General features: G+C 43.7%; 1 protein-coding gene across 2 annotated transcripts in view; it reads right to left on the reverse strand.

The window, feature by feature from the left end:
* Positions 1-301: 301 nt before the first annotated feature.
* The window catches only part of LOC310820028 (RNA polymerase II elongation factor ELL2-like), a gene marked incomplete at its 5' end in the record, with an annotated part of 23,756 nt that continues 6,766 nt past the window's right edge, over positions 302-17,291 (reverse strand). For both annotated transcript variants that reach the window (XM_083691501.1, XM_083691500.1), the window contains 10 exons: positions 302-2,471; positions 2,985-3,029; positions 3,232-3,403; positions 3,954-4,008; positions 5,898-6,369; positions 6,578-6,692; positions 7,567-7,691; positions 9,447-9,688; positions 11,831-11,994; positions 13,500-13,627. In XM_083691501.1, coding sequence (XP_083547627.1) covers positions 2,361-2,471; positions 2,985-3,029; positions 3,232-3,403; positions 3,954-4,008; positions 5,898-6,369; positions 6,578-6,692; positions 7,567-7,691; positions 9,447-9,688; positions 11,831-11,994; positions 13,500-13,627 — 1,629 coding nt within the window. In that variant the 3' untranslated portion in view covers positions 302-2,360. The remainder of the gene's footprint in view (positions 2,472-2,984; positions 3,030-3,231; positions 3,404-3,953; positions 4,009-5,897; positions 6,370-6,577; positions 6,693-7,566; positions 7,692-9,446; positions 9,689-11,830; positions 11,995-13,499; positions 13,628-17,291) is intronic.

Raw genomic sequence — 17,291 nt, forward strand, 5'->3', positions numbered from 1 at the left:
GTTTTTCGGTGAGGTGAGGTGAGACAACGACGCCAACTACGTGTGTGAGTCTTCTGTGTGGGTGTACGGTTGTCATGACAACCGCCGCCCCCCCCCCCTCTCTCCCCTCCTCCCTCCCTCCTCCTGCTCTCTCTCTCCCCCCCCTCCTCCTGCTCTCTCTCTCTCCCCCCCCCCCCCCTCCCTCCCTCCCTCCTCCTGCTCCCCCCCCCCCAGAGTGTGATTTCCCAGAGCACTCATGAGGACTTCAACTTCATGCCTAACTGCCTCCTGCTCATTGATCAGAACAACAAACAGAAAAGCAGAATGGACACATTTTTTTTATTCTTTTTGCATATGAACATCAGGACGAAAAAAAAAAAAAAAAGATACATTTGTAAAATGTAATTTCAAAACAATGCACTTCAATGCATACATTTGTTCCACTACCATGCCTGTGAGAACCTATTGGGTTTCACATCATAGTTCTCATAAAGGCAGGTAAACTAACACCTATATGTAACATTAGCATTTCTGTTGTGCAGTATATGGTCTTCTAAATGCTCTGAGTTGGTCCACGGACAAATAACTATTCCTGTAATTATACATTTTAGCCATTTTATTTGGAAAATGTATCTCCCAGATGAAAAAAATCCATTAACTTGAATGTGGTAGAACTGTACTGGTAGATAATCATGTTTGATTGAAAGACTATTAAGCGGACCATTGAAATTGGACCACTGAAAGAGTCATTCATCATCACGCTTAATCCACAGTTATTCCACGGTCCTCAATAACACTACATGTTATCACTATATTTCATTTTAAGAGGAATATTCTTTACAAATGAAATCACCCCCAGTATAATGACTGAACCCTTGTATTGTATATCAGCAGATTAGCTCTTTGTGCATAGAATGAGGTCAAATTAACTTTCAAAACCCTTACCAGAAAAGGCTTGTTTCACATTATTCAGCATTGACTAACCTAATGAGCCATTCAAGGATAAGAGGAGCTTGGAATGGAATGGATTGGAATAATATTAAGTATTACAAAATAATAAAAGGTGTTGTAATAACGGACCTCAATGATACAACCTCATAATAACTTATATTGGACCAGGCAGTTTGCCTCACCGTGATCTGGATACACCTTTGAGGGAGAAAATAAGACGACACAGTAACATAAATACTATCTAAAACAATAAACTCTTAAGTACCACAAAAGGAGCACGGATGCAGTTGGTATTGTGCCATCGAATGGCTCAATACTGTGCTTCGGCAACCTCTCATATGTAGAATAATGTTATGGAGGAAATTGTTTTCAAAATAGAAGTTATTCCATAAATAAAATAAACAATAATCTTGTGTTATGTTGAGACAAAAACAATTAAATTGGGAGAGCAGTGGATCAGTTCTTGCACAAGACAGAGAATCAGAGCTAAATGTAAATCAATGTATGGCAAAACAAACACCAGAGTACCCATGAGCAGAGCCATACAGAAAGGAGATAACACCGCCTGTGAGGATTTGACGTTTGAATGAACATACAGTGATATCTAGAATGTTGGCAGTATATTTAAAAATGGTGTTGTTATAGGTCCATTTTTTCTCCTAATAATCTTCTAATAATGTACACACCATTGAGTGAACCTTCAGTGCAAAATGATTGTACAAAATGTGTTGCATTTGCATTGCAACCAGAATAAAAGGTCATACTGTACTAGGCCTCCTGTACTTTGGCAGATCTACTGATTTCACAACGGACGCCTCCTAAATCCTACTGTATGACTTGACTAACTGCATAATGTGATTCATGGCAGATTTAGTCCAGCCAAGACAACTCAGGCCTCTTGTTTTCTGAGGGAACTTTTGTCTCTACCTCCTCCCACCTCCGCTTACAAACACTTTCATCTAATGTGACATCATGTAACTTAGTCACATGCCCCAGGCAAGTCACATGCCCCAGGCAGATTAAGGACAGTAAGGAGCTGGTGAACAGACAGGTACACAGACCAGAAGACGACAGCTTGAAATAAATACATCAGTAGCTCAAGCAATATAGAAAGAGGAAAACAAGAAATACTACAATGGATATATGGGCTGATGAACAACGTGGTAGCCCCAGTGATTTGCCTTTAGGGGTAACTATTGTTGACATAGGGCCATTTTTAAAACATTTGTGGTTGTAGACCCCTGAAGTCCCCTTCAAAGCTCGAGCTATAAAGTGAAAATGCAATCAAAGTCCATGTAGTTGATGCTGATGGTGCCTCCCAGTTGAATATCATCCAACCAAACATGCGCACGCACACGCACACACGCACACACACACACACACACACACACACACACACACACACACCAGGATCCCAGGAGGAGCCAGTGCTATGAGAGGGTCTGAGAATGGTCATAGTCCTGGGTGAGCTGCTTGATGTGGGACAGTTTCTGATGGAGATATTCACAGCGCTTCTTCTCTTCCCGATACCCAGGGAACTTCTGTAAGAGACAGGTGAGGTCATACATTAATCACACATCACAAGCACTGCGTCTGTCAGACTCTGAGACGGAAAAGGGAATATACGATTAGCAAACATAACAAGGCTCTTTCAGACTTCTGATGTCGTTTTTTTTCCAGCTACATGTGGCTAAGTCAGCTGTATCTGCCATGCCAATTATTTCTACACCATTGACAAAAATATCAGTGGAGGCAGAAATCAGAGGACGCTCGTAATGCACGGATGCATTGGAATGCAAATAAAGCAATGGAATTAGGAATGGTATCAAACACACATTCCATTCCATGCATTACAATGAGCCCATTCTACGGTTTCTATCTCCACCAGCCTCCACTGATGCACACACACACACACACACACACACACACACACACACACACACACACACACACACACACACACACACACACATATATATATATATATATACTGTATATATATATATATATATATTTTAGTAGATTGTTACCACACATGAGTGAACCTGACTTACCTTTCTATACTTCATGTACTTCTCCAGGATTTGCTCTTCCATAATCTAGGTTACACACAACGCAAAGAAGCCTTCAGATGTCAGACATGCATCATGGCTGCGCCAGTTCAATGACTTCAGCAGCCCCACATCAAGTCAAGTCAATTCAGTGATGTATTTTTGCTGCGCAGACTTATCGCAGATTTGTTCTGTTATCTCAGCGGTGTGTGGTGTGTGTGTGTGTGTGTGTGTGTGTGTGTGTGTGTACCTTGTATTCCTGTGTGCCTATGGACAGGCTCTTGATCTTGGAGCCCAGCTGAACAAACATGTGTGTGATTGTAGCAATCCTGGTGTGCAGGTCTTTGTACTCATCGTACTCGGCACAGAAATCCTCCTGGTACCTCTGTCTCTGCTCCACAGTGGCTATGGTCCTGTAGGTTCTAAACAGGTCATTTTAGAATCTTAGTAATAGTCATTTTAGTCTTAGTAATAGTCATTTTAGAATCTTAGTAATCGTCATTTTAGAGTCTTAGTAATAGTCATTTTAGAGTCTTAGTAATAGTCATTTTAGAATCTTAGTAATAGTCATGTTAGAATCTTAATAATAGTCATCATGGAATCTTAGTAACAGTCATTTTAGAATCTTAGTAATAGTCATTTTAGAATGCCAATAAAGAAATCAATTCACCCTTCACCCTTCACTCATTTAAGATCCACTGTCTGGTGGTTAGTTTAAAACAACACAGGTATGCATCTTTTTGTTCATTTATCATTTATCCAACAAAACAATTCAAAAATGGTATCTGTCTTGTACTGCTTTTTCCTTCCTCAAGGTGTCAGTATAGTTCCACAGTGTTTTCTGTGGTAAATGTCCAGACAAGGTTTGTTGTGAATATTTCACACATAATAGCTCATTCATAGGCAGAAATAAAGTCATGATGTGGCGATACCATGCCAACATAAACAAGGGGATAATCTGTTGGTACTCACAGTAAATAGTCTGGCTTCTCCTCAGTGGAAGGAACAGCATCTGTAATGTCAGGATCTACAAAAGAAAATAACATGTCCCATGACAAGGTAAATGCAGTTGTCCATAGCAAAAACTCAGTAGGGCCAATTAAATGATACAATCCCTGCGTCCGAATTCTCCCTCCTCCTCCCTAAAGTGTCCACTTGTCCTCTCCACTACACAGATTTAAAACCAATCCTATGCTTTTAAATCTGTGTAGGTGAGCGGGTGAGTAAGTGGACTCTTCAGAGAAAAGGATGGAGAATTTGGACTTTGGGGATTGGCTAAAATCTCCACATGTTTCTCTGCCGGTCATGATGACAGCGGGCCTTCAGACTATCGAGCCTGGCTGAGGAGGGCTGTCAGGGGACGGCAGAGCTTAGAGACTTAATGCCCTTCTTCTCTAGCTGTTATTGAGTCAATCAGCAGCAGGGTACACTGAGGACTCCAGAGGGAGTGCTTAGGGGGACTATGGAGAGAGTGAGCATAATACACACTGGCTTATGAGATAACACAGTATATGTGAACCATTGACTATAAACAGAATGATTACTCATGGGGCCACACCGACTTCTCGGAGTTAATAAAAACGAATTACAAGAAAAACACTCAAGGGCCGTTTCCTGGACACAGATTAAGCCTAATCCTAGACTAAATTGCACTTTTTAACTGGACTGAAATTGCATTTCTCAGATGGTTTTATATAGTTTTGGACATTCCCTAGTCTCGATTGAAAACGGCTGATTTCCAGAAGGAAGATTACAGCTAATCTCGATCTAAGTGATGTCTTATATTAGACCTGGCCAGAGGCAGGTTTAACTTCAGATAAGTGCAGTTTGTCAGTGGCAATGTTGGGAAATGACCCAAAAACATCACAGAGGGAAACCCGTGCAATCTAGCTTTTTCATTTGTGTTGAATTAATGCAAACTGTAGTTCAGGTTTCCTTTTACTTGTATTTTTGTCCAAAAATGTCATGTTTATACAGTTAACTTCAAGGTTTGTTTATTTCAAATTAACTAACACTTTTTTCACAAAGTTTTCTTTTCATTTCCCTCCATTGTTCAGCCTCCTCCTGACTTAATTCAAGCTTGGCTTGTGAGACCGTCCTAATGTGCCATGTGATAGGTTGGTCAGTGCTCTCCATGACAAACAATTCAAATGTGTGTTCCATCCACCATGTCATTGAAGCAACCAAAAAGAATAAAAAGAATAATAATCTTCCTTTCTTCTAGCATTGTGACTGCCAATAGCCCCTGGTCCTAGCTTAAATTGTTTTATCTTATGATGACTGATGGATAGATGATTCACTTACTTAGGCAAATGTATTTGTTGTAAGTCGCTTTGGATAAAGGCGCCCGCTAAATGCCATAAATGTAACCTCTCAGACCATCTGATTAATCCTTACTTATTTTAGCCAGGAACTCCAGTTAGTCCAGCACTAGGCAATCAGAAGTTAAGCGTTATTTCAGAAATCCACTTTTTTTACTCTGGATTAATTTAAGTAGCATTATATTATCCCTAGTCCTGATTTAAATTAAACTCAGGAAACAAGTGTTACAGTATTTTGCCCCACATGTTGAGGCCATGTAAACAACTTCTACCAGTAATTTCTCAGCCAGCTGATAACAACTACTTGGCTGACTGCCAAGTGCCACACACAGTCGTGGAGGCCTGCCAGTCACAGAGACAGTGTAGTATTCAAATGATAACAATCATAGTCTAGATATGCACTCAAATGTTATCTCAAATCTTTTACCAGACTGGACATCCGCACAGAGTCATAATAATCCAATAGGAAATGCAAATTCATGCCTAAAAGAAACCTGCAGCACATCACATGGCCTTTGGTGAATGAGAGGACATTGAGAGGGAAAGGGTAGAAGTTGAAAGGGAAAAAAGTAGGGAAAACTGAAAAAGCACTTACTGTTGAGTTTGTCTGGGTTCTGATTGAGATCAGGGCTGGTCTCCAACCACTCGCTGCTCTGGCTATCTTTTAATCGCTCCCTTTCCTTCTCTTTGTGCTTCTTGGATTTCTTCTTTCTGTGCTGGCTGCTGGCGACCTCTTGGTGAGTGCAGTCAGAGTCATTCCGCGGTGGCTCTTGGCCGGTTGGTTTGGGGCCCTGCTCCGCTCGTTCCAACAGGGGAACATCAGAGGGGCTCTTCAGTTTGTGCATAGGAGGGAAGCCATTTTGGCTCTCTGAAACTTGGTTGCTTGTCCTTTGAAACTCAGTCTTTGTGTGTAAACTGGGGTTGAGAGGCGGGGGTATGTCTCGTCCCCCTTTGCTATTCAATAGTCCATTTATGGGTGGTTGTGATTGTGAGTGTAACCTCTGGTCCAAAAGCTTTTGTTTTTTCTGAGCCTGGTTGTCCGACGGGTCAGAAGGCACTGGGCGTTTCTGAGGCAGGAAGGGGAAAGATTAATCACTCTTTATCTCACAATATGTTTACACTGCTATGAAATACTGTGAGAACAACTTATTAGCTTGTAAATGTTAAATAACCCACTGGAGCTTTAACACATAACATAACAATAAAATGAAGGAAAACGTTCTACTATACTGCATAACATAATATGGAGAAATGCACTGAATGTGTGTCATTTACCACGGCTTGATTCTTCACTAAGCTGTGATGCAAAGGAGAATCTCCTGAGGCCTTGTGGGTCGAAGAGTTGGTCTGGAAACTCCGTGATTGGCTGCTGTTATGCAGCTGCAACTTCCTGGAAAACAAGTGAAGGAAAAGGAATCTGTCAATTAAAGGCCCAGCGACACTAAAACCTTAATATCTCAGAAAAATGTGGACATAGGAAATCTACATGAAGAACATCCTGGTGGTGTGATACATGGACATTTTCACAATATGTGTTTAGGTTGTAGGGATTTTTTAAAGGGCGAATAGTAAAAGTAAGCATGTAAACACTACAGCCTCTGTCTCTCTCAGCAGGTTCAGACAGGCATGTAACCATGTTCTCTCATATTGAGTAACACCTGTGCAGACACAGATAGCGCTGCGGACTAGGCGACTGGCTGAGTAGGGCTCAGAGATGAGGTGTGGGGGGGGTGGGGGTGTGTGTGTGTGTGGGAGGGGAGGGGGGGGGGGGTGGCAGGGCAGGCAGACAACAATGGTACCAGATGCTCACCATTATCAAGAAACAATTACCACAAGTAATCTACAGTCTTCCTGTCTGTCTTTCTAAAGAAATGCCACACCACAATCACAAAGGGAAATATTACCCCACACCCCATGGTGGCATATTTCGACATTAGTAGTAAGCTGTCGTTTATCAAGAGCAAACTAATGCCATGGGTTGTTTTTCATACATCTGGCTGGATTCAACCTTTCCAGTGACTCATCTCCATCTAGGCCTTGAGGGGTGAGAAGATGAAAACAACTGACTGCTACTTCCTAATAACGCAGTATACTGTCGGTGGCATCACATACAGTCAGCGATACAAGACAACACGTTACCTTGGTTCCATTAGGTAAAAGAGAACGTCAAAAAGAACATTAATCACAAAAAAGAAATTGTCTTTTCCTATTGAACGGTTCTCTATTGATACTGTACTGCACATGCCAGAGCCTGCATTGCCCACCTGGCCAACAGTCTAGTGATGAGCTGTTTCTCCTCCTCCACGTAGCCCGGCCAGTCCCTCTGTACATGCTTGTAGAACTCATCCTTCAACAGGAAGCTGCTGTCTTTAGGGTTTACTTTGGCCACCTGCAACACAGACAGCACAGTCTCACCCCCTGGCCTTCAACCCTCCTCCCTGTCTCTCTGCTGGGAAGAATGAAAATGCACTTTAAAAAAAAATAATAAATAAAAAAAAAATATATATATATGTGTGTGTGTGTTTCTTAGGGCATTTCTGCTTTATTGGGATAGAGACCGTAGAGATTGACAGGAAGGATGGGGGAGAGAGAGGAGGGATGACATGCAAGACGTGTCGAGGGTCGGAATCGAACCAGGAACCTCGCAATTATGTGGTATGATTATGTGCTACGCAACTAGGCCCCGAAAATGCACTTTTTTGTTACTTTCTTTAAACAGATGTGACAGTTACACACTAGACAGGCATGATTCAGGCAGCAACTGGACACTGATTTTCCATGAAATATCTGCTAATCATTTCCACTGTCTCTCTGTTTTTATTCCTCAAGTAAAATCTGCTTTGTAGAAGAACCATGTCTATACATGCAGTACATTTCACAGCTTTGATAATCAAAATCAGGACTCTAATTAGGATTAATTCCACTGATGAATAATTCAAACACACCAGCATGCATAATATCAGGATAATTAGCCACCCTTTTCAATTATTTATGGTTCTTGATAATTTTGTCTTCCAAAACAACATACGACTGTCCAAAATCTTCCTTTAAGCAGTATCACAACATCGGTAACCTTAGATGAATCTCATCTACTCTGTCTCAGAATAATGTTACTGAAAGGCATCTCTTTTTGCTTGTTTCTCCTCCCATTTTGAAAGGCTCTATCCAGAGAATCCACAATACAGTCTCCTCTATAATCTACCCAGACGGGGGGGGGGTCTCTCTCTCTCTCTCTCTCTCTCTCTCTCTCTCTCTCTCTCTCTCTCTCTCTCTCTCTCTCTCTCTCTCTCTCTCTCTCTCTCTCTCTCTCTCTCTCTCTCTCTCTCTCTCTCTCTCTCTCTCTCAGGACATCCATCTTTCAGAGCTGTGCTGCCAGAGACAGGGCCGGCCCACCCCACAGCAAACACAATCTCCTCAGAGGAGATAATTACAGCCCCAACCTAATTACACACACACACACACACACACACACACACACACACACACACAATTTAGACTGGAGGGACGACTCACGAAAAAGAAAAAACACAGGAAAACTACATACTGTAAAACCTACCAAATTAGATCACCATTTGCGCTAAAATAATTTTTTGGTGCACAGTAAAAGGGATAATCTTTCATCTGATGGACAAATACTTATAATAAGTATAATAATACAAATACTTATAATTAGTATAATAATACTTATAATGCAAATAATAAGAACATAAAAACATTTAAAAGACCATGTCTCCTTAAGAAGGTGGATCTAAAAGTCCATCACTGTGCTATGATGTGGTATATTCCGACCTCATCTCTTAATCAAAGTGGTTTTAATAAAGATTTTGGGTTTTAGACAGGGAAGTAAAGTGCCACCGCAAAGCATCAATAAAGAAAGCCCTGTCGCTCTACCCCTGATCCCGGCTCAATAGTCAACGTTATCTCCTTCCAACCCACTCCATCGCTTGTGTGTGTGTGTGTGTGTGTGTGTGTGTGTGTGTGTGTGTGTGTGTGTGTGTGTGTGTGTGTGTTTTTGTACGTGTGTGTGTGTGTGCTCGTGTTTTCTGCGTGTGTGTGTGTGTGTGTGTGTGTGTGCGTGTGTGTGTGTGTGTGTGTGTGTGTGTTTTTGTACATGTGTGTGTGTGTGTGTGTGTCAGTATTATACCTCCTCCAGTACAGCACCCAGCTCTGCCTTGTCCTTGGGGCTGGCCCTGTCTCTCTCCAGCCACAACAGCAGCTCAGGCCTCCTGTAGGGCTTGAGAGCCAGCAGGTGGATGATGCGCTCCCTCAGGGGCCTCTGGGTGAGCAGGCCCAGCTGGCTGTTCCTCTTGTTGTTGGGTGAGTGCTTGTGGAGGCTGTCTGAGGCGGACAGGGGGGTCGGCTTCTTCTGGAACTTGACACATTTACCTGGAAGCACAGGTGACAGAGGTGAACACACATTTAGTCTAAGGCACCAATGACGGGGAGTTACTGTGAGTGAAGGTTTGTGAAGAATAGGATTTTAACTGTCTGACGCAAACAAAACAGAGTGATATGAAATCACAACGTGATGAAAAGGTGAGGGGGGCTGAGATGAGAGGAGACTCCACTCACATTCAGACTCACATTCAGACTCACATTCAGACTCACATTCAGACTCACATTCACATTCAGACTCACATTCAGACTCACATTCAGACTCACATTCAGACTCACATTCACATTCAGACTCACATTCAGACTCACATTCAGACTCACATTCAGACTCACATTCAGACTCACATTCAGACTCACATTCACATTCAGACTCACATTCAGACTCACATTCAGACTCACATTCAGACTCACATTCAGACTCACATTCACATTCAGACTCACATTCAGACTCACATTCAGACTCACATTCAGACTCACATTCACATTCAGACTCACATTCAGACTCACATTCAGACTCACATTCAGACTCACATTCAGTGTCAGTATCAATGACAGTTCTTTGCAACTTTGTAATTAGTAACCAACAAAACCACTTTAAAAACCACAATAACTACACAACATTGAGCCACAGAGGACCAAAATTACGCAATTTCCATTTCCCCCCGAGCGGAGATTGTTCATTCGTCTGTTACAGAGCTGAACAGCAGCCGACAGGTCAGGGCATAGTTTGCAGATACCTCTTTATTCTAATCTCAGTCCAGGTTAATCTCTGCTTTGAGGGTCATCATAGGGCACAGACCCCGGCCAGTACAGTGACCGCCTCCCCTCCCCCTGCTGGGAGGAGATTGGGAGCATACTATAAACCAAGTGCACACACACACACACACACACATGCATGCATGCACACAGGCACACACACACACACACACACAGACACACACACTCAATCATCATTCCTTTAATTATACCCAATACCTTAGGAGGAAAAAATAGTTCACTAGAAAAACGAATAACATATTATCATTATGTTACCACACATGCTCCAACACATGCACTAATAAATCTGTCCTCAGAAAAGCATATTATCAAAGCGTTTTTTTAACCCGTAAACTATGTAATCAAATCAATTACTGCATGTGCAGTGTCATGAGTCTTTACATGTCTGGTAATGGTTGTTGGCCACGTCGAGGACCTCCTAGGGCAGAAGTAAAAGACTACTGATGCAATTTCAGCAGTCAGTCCCTAGGGGCACATCGGGTTACAGACATACTGTATCATCGACACCTCCAGACCTGATGTTACACAACACAGAGAGTAAAACCAGCCAGAACCCCTGGAGGCAAGAGCCTTGTAAAGCTCACAGCATGCCACAGCGACGAGAAAGCACTATGCCAGGAAATAATTTATTGCCTTATTTCATAGCTAGAAAATGGAGAGGCCGGAGCGAACGCTTTGGGAAAATAAAGACACCAATGGCATGAGAGTACCTGTCTCACCCGATGGCATGAGAGTACCTGTCTCACCCTATGCCATGAGAGTACTTGTCTCACCCTATGCCATGAGAGTACCTGTCTCACCCGATGGCATGAGAGTACCTGTCTCACCCGATGGCATGGGAGTACCTGTCTCACCCTATGCCATGAGAGTACCTGTCTCACCCTATGCCATGAGAGTACCTGTCTCACCCGATGGCATGGGAGTACCTGTCTCACCCTATGGCATGGGAGTACCTGTCTCACCCGATGGCATGGGAGTACCTGTCTCACCCGATGGTGCTTGTGGTCCACAGTTAAGAACAGAAAAGACCATAAATAACTATTTTGTACTCTTATGAGTTTTTTTCACGATACCACTAATAGAGTGAAAAGACAAATTGGAGCAAATGTAACATATGTTTTGGGTTCGCGCACACGTGTCCCCATGGCGATAAGCTACTTAATGACATTGTGTAATATGACCGTTAATCCAATGTTCTAACCATGACATGTGATCTAATGTACAGTACAGGATTCTAGGCATGACTCAGAGAAACACACAGATTAACCGATGCATTACACAACTGGCTGTGGCACCCAGAGAGAGAGAGAGAGAGAGAGAGAGAGAGAGAGAGAGAAGGTAGAACCTCAGCCTTACTTGGATGCGTGGCCCCCGGCTTGATCTCGATGGCCGAGCGGCTGGAGATGTCCTTCTCCACCTGGGACATCCTCTCACGGGTCATCTGGTAGGAGTCGTCAGTGGCACACACCGTGATCTTGTCCTGAATACTGCCCTGGCCCTCCAACTGCTCCCTGCCCTCGCTGGGGAGCAGAACACAGGACAGGAGTTGGTCTGTTGGCTACAGCTCAGCCAGGCCAGGCATGTGTACTTACTGTATGTACAGTACATACAGTACCAGTCAAAGGTTTGGACACACCTTGCCAAGATTGTGCAAAGCTGTCATCAAAGCAAAAAGGTGGCTACTTTGAAGAATCTAAAAAATAAAACATATTCTGGTTTGTTTAACACTTTCTTGTTTACTACGTAATTCCATATGTGTTCCTTCATAGTTTTGATGTCTTCAATATTAATCTACAATGTAGAAAATAATTTTAAAAAATAAAGAAAAACCATTGAATGAGAAGGTGTGTCCAAACTTTTGACTGGTGCTGTATGTCCAGATATAGCCTAGCCTTTGCTATCTTAGAGCAGGGCAGACGAAGCTCACTGGTCTGTACACACTGTAGCCTTCATGGTGATATAGTCACTCATACAATGACAGGATTGATGTAGCGTGTAGCCAAAGAAAACAAAGGTTACAGAGGTGCCATCTTTTCTGGGTTAGGGTTAGGGTTAGGGTTAGGGTTAGAAATGGTTCCTTATAAGAGCCTATAATCGATTCATAATGTTGAGGCACAGGTGGTGCATAGATCGGAGGCTGTACCCAACAAGCCTTGCCATTCTATCCCAGGTAATGAGAGGTTGGATTATGCTTTTCTCTGAACTACGTAATCCTCAAAAGGTGAACGTCGTGCAGAGCCATTCACGAAATCAGAAAACGTCATATTTTTGCTTCACCCTCTTCTCCATCTTGTGCTCCCTTTGACACAGCAGGGAACACAGAGAGCAGGGTCATTGTAGCCTTTGCGTACAGTCACGCACCCACACGGGACGGCGGAGCCCACTGTTGGCCTAGTGTTTATGATGTTGCTCTTGGCTCCAGTGCCCGTCTAGAACCAGCAGCAGAGTTCAGACCACAGCTAGGCAGCTGGCACCGAGAGGCAACATCAGACTAAAGCCCTGTCTCTCTCACCGCTCCACAAACAACCTCTCTCAGACTGGTAATGAGAGGGTCCTCCCCAAAACACAGGAAATTACAATAGCCTGCTGCCCTGATCCCATACACAATGGAGACTCCATGCATTCCCTCGCTGCCGAAGCTCTGTACGCCAGACAAAAATTGAGGTCCCAGGCAAAGAATTGGACTGGGTCCCACTGACCAATTGCTGCCTTACCAAGGACACACAAGTCTCAAATAGGGTCCTTTTCCTGACATACTTTCCTTACTGGACCTGACCAGAAACAACATCAGGCCCTATTTTTATCTTAAAACTAGGACCCAGAGCTTGTCATTGTCAGGTCATGCGGTCAGGAAAAACGTTAGCACATTATGTCAACATTATAGCCTATTCAAGGCCATGTGCATAGGCTATAATGTAAATCCTCTGACCTCAATGCTCTCTGCAATGCACCATTTCAGGGTACTGCACAAAGCACCAGTTCTGCTGCAGAACACCAGCTCAAAACAATGTGCTCCTCCACTTACCTGGAGACATACTGGTGCACACAGTCGAAGCTGGCCTGAGGTTGGTCTTTGCTGTCTCGGGATAAGTAGAAGGAGAAGACGCGTAGACCCCCTGGGGATTCTGGCGAGGGCGCAGGGATTTTGACATACTGCAGAAGGGAACAGAACCAGCAGTCAGAGTCTGTCCTCACCTCACCTAGAACAATGGGTTACGTAACCAGATACCACACATACAAACGACAGTTTAATAGTCGTGAATGCAATGAGCGTCATGTGCCGTAGCAGACTGATCGGGACGTGAAATTACAAAAAGGTGTACGCAGAGAGTATGATTTCTCAATGCACGATTAAAGAGATGGACCATATCTATGACAATTTTGACAAAACCGTTAATCCATTTGTATTAACTTGTCAAGGGCTGTCAGACTGCTCCTCATTGATGAACTTTATCTCATGCCAGTTCCTTTGATCTGTATAAATGCCGACTCATCATTAGGGGGGAGAAAAAAAAAATCATCAAGTCGGCAGAATATGAACCCGATGTTCTAATGCCAACTGTATTGCAGCCAAGGGGTGGTGTGCACAAGATCTAACAAGACATGATTATCCTGGAGCTCATGGTTTGGTCTTACTCTACATAGAAATCATGCTAACAATGGACATGCCTTTGTTCTAAGAAATCACTGGTGCATTATTGTTGTAAGGCCCTGAGAAAGAGCAGGGCATCGAACTGTCCCCTCCTCTTTGTTTTCACAGCCTGGTGCATTTCAGCTCTCCCAAAGGAACACACACACACACACACACACACACACACCACACACACACACACACACACACACACACACACACACACACACACACACACACACACACACACACCACACACACACACACACACACACACACACACACACACACACACACACACAGCTCTTATGCCACTCTTCAGCGGTGCAACCTTAAATAAATCTCCCTAGGTAAACAGTGTTTTTAAGAGTCCTCTCCACCGTGGCGTCCCTGAGATCCCCTGGCAGGCTCACTGGAGCAGAGCAGAGCCAGGGCTCCAACCTCCAGGGCTGAGACACACACGCACACACACACACACACACACACACACACACACACACACACACACACACACACACACACACACTTGTACTTGTATCCACTCATTAGTCAGGCATACACATGCCTCCTTCACTTGATCTATTAGCTTTACAGCACTTGGAAGGCTCAAGTGTAGTCATGGGTTGCTTGACTTGCTTTACTCTAACAATAATAATAATAATAATAATAATAATAATACTCTCTGTCTCTCCACAGACTGGTTCACAGGCCATTACAGGTCAGGGAACTAGAGCGAATGAAATACGCCTCTGTATAACACTGACCACATAAAACAAACACAGCTACTGGTTGGTCCTTGGATGAGAACTACTGCTGTCCTCAGACCTCAGACCCACAACAACAGGCCCAAATATAACTGACGTTTTTCCTCCCTGCCACATACGGTACAGCAGGGGAATGAGGAATGGTATCAAAGGGCTCTTTGTAAACCATGGAACAGAATGAGGAACGCTATCAAACACACGTGCCTGACACCCTTCCTCATTCCATTCCGTGCATTACAATGGGCCTCCGATTTCTACCTCCGCCAGCCTCCACCCTGCCGCACAGTAAAGCTGCTTTGCAGATAACTTAAGTCAGCCTGATGAAAGTGAACAGTCTGCAGTTCCTTGGTTAGAGGATAAGAGAGAGAAGGAACAATCAGAAGCGAGCGCGGGTGAATAAATCCTGCAGTCAGAAGTACCTGGGAGACATCTCCCCCGCCGCAGCAGTCATCAGTCACATTCTAACCGCTGAATGCGGTTGCGTGGTCAGCAGCCGGCCACTCTGCAATCTCGTTCTCCACGCCGCCGATGGCCGCCGGCCGGCTCAAAGCAAGGTGGCACAAGCGAGTCGTTTCCCTTATTCTCCCGTGTCGTCCGCGCGGTGTACGGCCGCTTACATAACGCCGGGCTCCCTTCTCGTTGCGTTCCTCATTCTAAAAGGTTAAAGGTGACAGTGTCCGCCTCCTCCTTCCTGGTCATGACAGCCCCTCCCCACGGCTTTTGTGTGCTCTCTGATCACGGCCACAGATCTCAGGCCTGCCTCTCAGCTGGTTGATGGCAGGAGGAATAAAGGCACCGTTCTTTTATCAGTGTGACACACATGTCGAGACACGATGGCGTTCACTGGCGGAACCAACTGTGGTGTGTCCGCGCTAGATCACTGATAACTCCCTGCGATGATACGGTTGCATGTGAACACACAGGTGGTGTGCTATCTGATACTGTGCGGTTTACGATTGTTCAACATTCTGGTTTGGGCTCTCTGTCGGCTTTGTTCCTGAGGCAGGCTAACGGATGGAGGAGGATTCTTTGTCAACTTTTGTGCTTCCCGACGTGTGAATGTCATCGATTGTGGCTGTTGACACACAGTCTGATGACAGATTTTTAGGTGAAGAAGAAGACTGGCTGTCTGTCTGTCAGAAAAAATAACGTTGTCTAAGATTATTCAAAGGTCACCATTAGAAGTGTGTTATTACAACTGCCGCTATGATTAAAGAAAACATCATAAATTGCAAATATGACCCCCCAGCTATCTCCAACACCTTAACATCTGTCAAAGCACTCTCGCTCTCCAGATGATGCAATTTTGAGTTGTGAAACCGGAGGAACAGCTGGTACTTTGCACAGAAAGACTTCTTGTCTGTCTTCTATAAACTGAGGTTTTGGAATAAACACTTAGAGAAATGAAATGTCCTAGGCTAGTGGAACAAGATGTTTCGTGAGGGAAAGAAACAGTGTTTACCATCTCCACTGCACCCACAGTAGTCAGGTCATTTTAAGATTTGATGGTCATCTGTAGTGGAGTCCCCTGCCTGAACTAACACTATGCAGCACTAAATCATGTAATATACAGTATAACACACAGTGTAATATACAGTATAACACACAGTGTAATATACAGTATAACACACATATTACTTGGAGAAATTCAAATTACTCTGAGAGAAGAATACTGATAAATAGCTCAAACAACACTGGTACATACACCAACATATTCGAATGCTTATATACTGTATATTTTATATAGATAGATAGATAGATAGATAGATAGATAGATAGATAGATAGATAGATAGATATTAATTTATTTTTTTATATTATGTTGATAAAGGACAAAACAAGAGAGAGACATCAGGATTCATCGATCGATCAGTCTAACAAAGAGTTTGCTCCACATCCTCACGGCTAACGGGGATACATAATTGATTGGGTCCTTGTTCATAGGATTGTACCGTGGGCAAACGCAGGAGTCCAGCTGCTACAAATGCCCAGTCATGCAGTGCACCCATGAGCGCTTCCTGGCATTCAGCCAATGACAGCTCTTCCTCTGACCTCCGCAGGGAACCCCTGCTGAGAGCACCACAAGCCCAGGCTCTCAGCCTTAGCCATCGGGCCCCACACCAAAGCCCACCACATTCTCCTGAGGCCTACACATGGCAGCTCCAACCAGAGAGGCTTTTACAAAGGACTTGGCACTTAAAGAATCAACTGACCATGAATAATGAAATATTTATGTGCCGGCTTTCAAGTCAAATATTCAGAGAATCTGCAGGCTGCCTTCTGATCTTTTTTATTTCAAAGAAAAGGGGTACAAATAAAACGAGGACTACTGTTAAACACGCAGGATCCCATTAGGTATGTACCAATACTAGTGTTAATGGTTTTCCTGGCAACAAGTCATAGGTCTACATGACAAGTCAGAG

The sequence above is a fragment of the Argentina silus genome (genome assembly GCF_951799395.1).
Source record: "Argentina silus genome assembly, chromosome: 19".
NCBI lineage: Eukaryota > Metazoa > Chordata > Actinopteri > Argentiniformes > Argentinidae > Argentina > Argentina silus.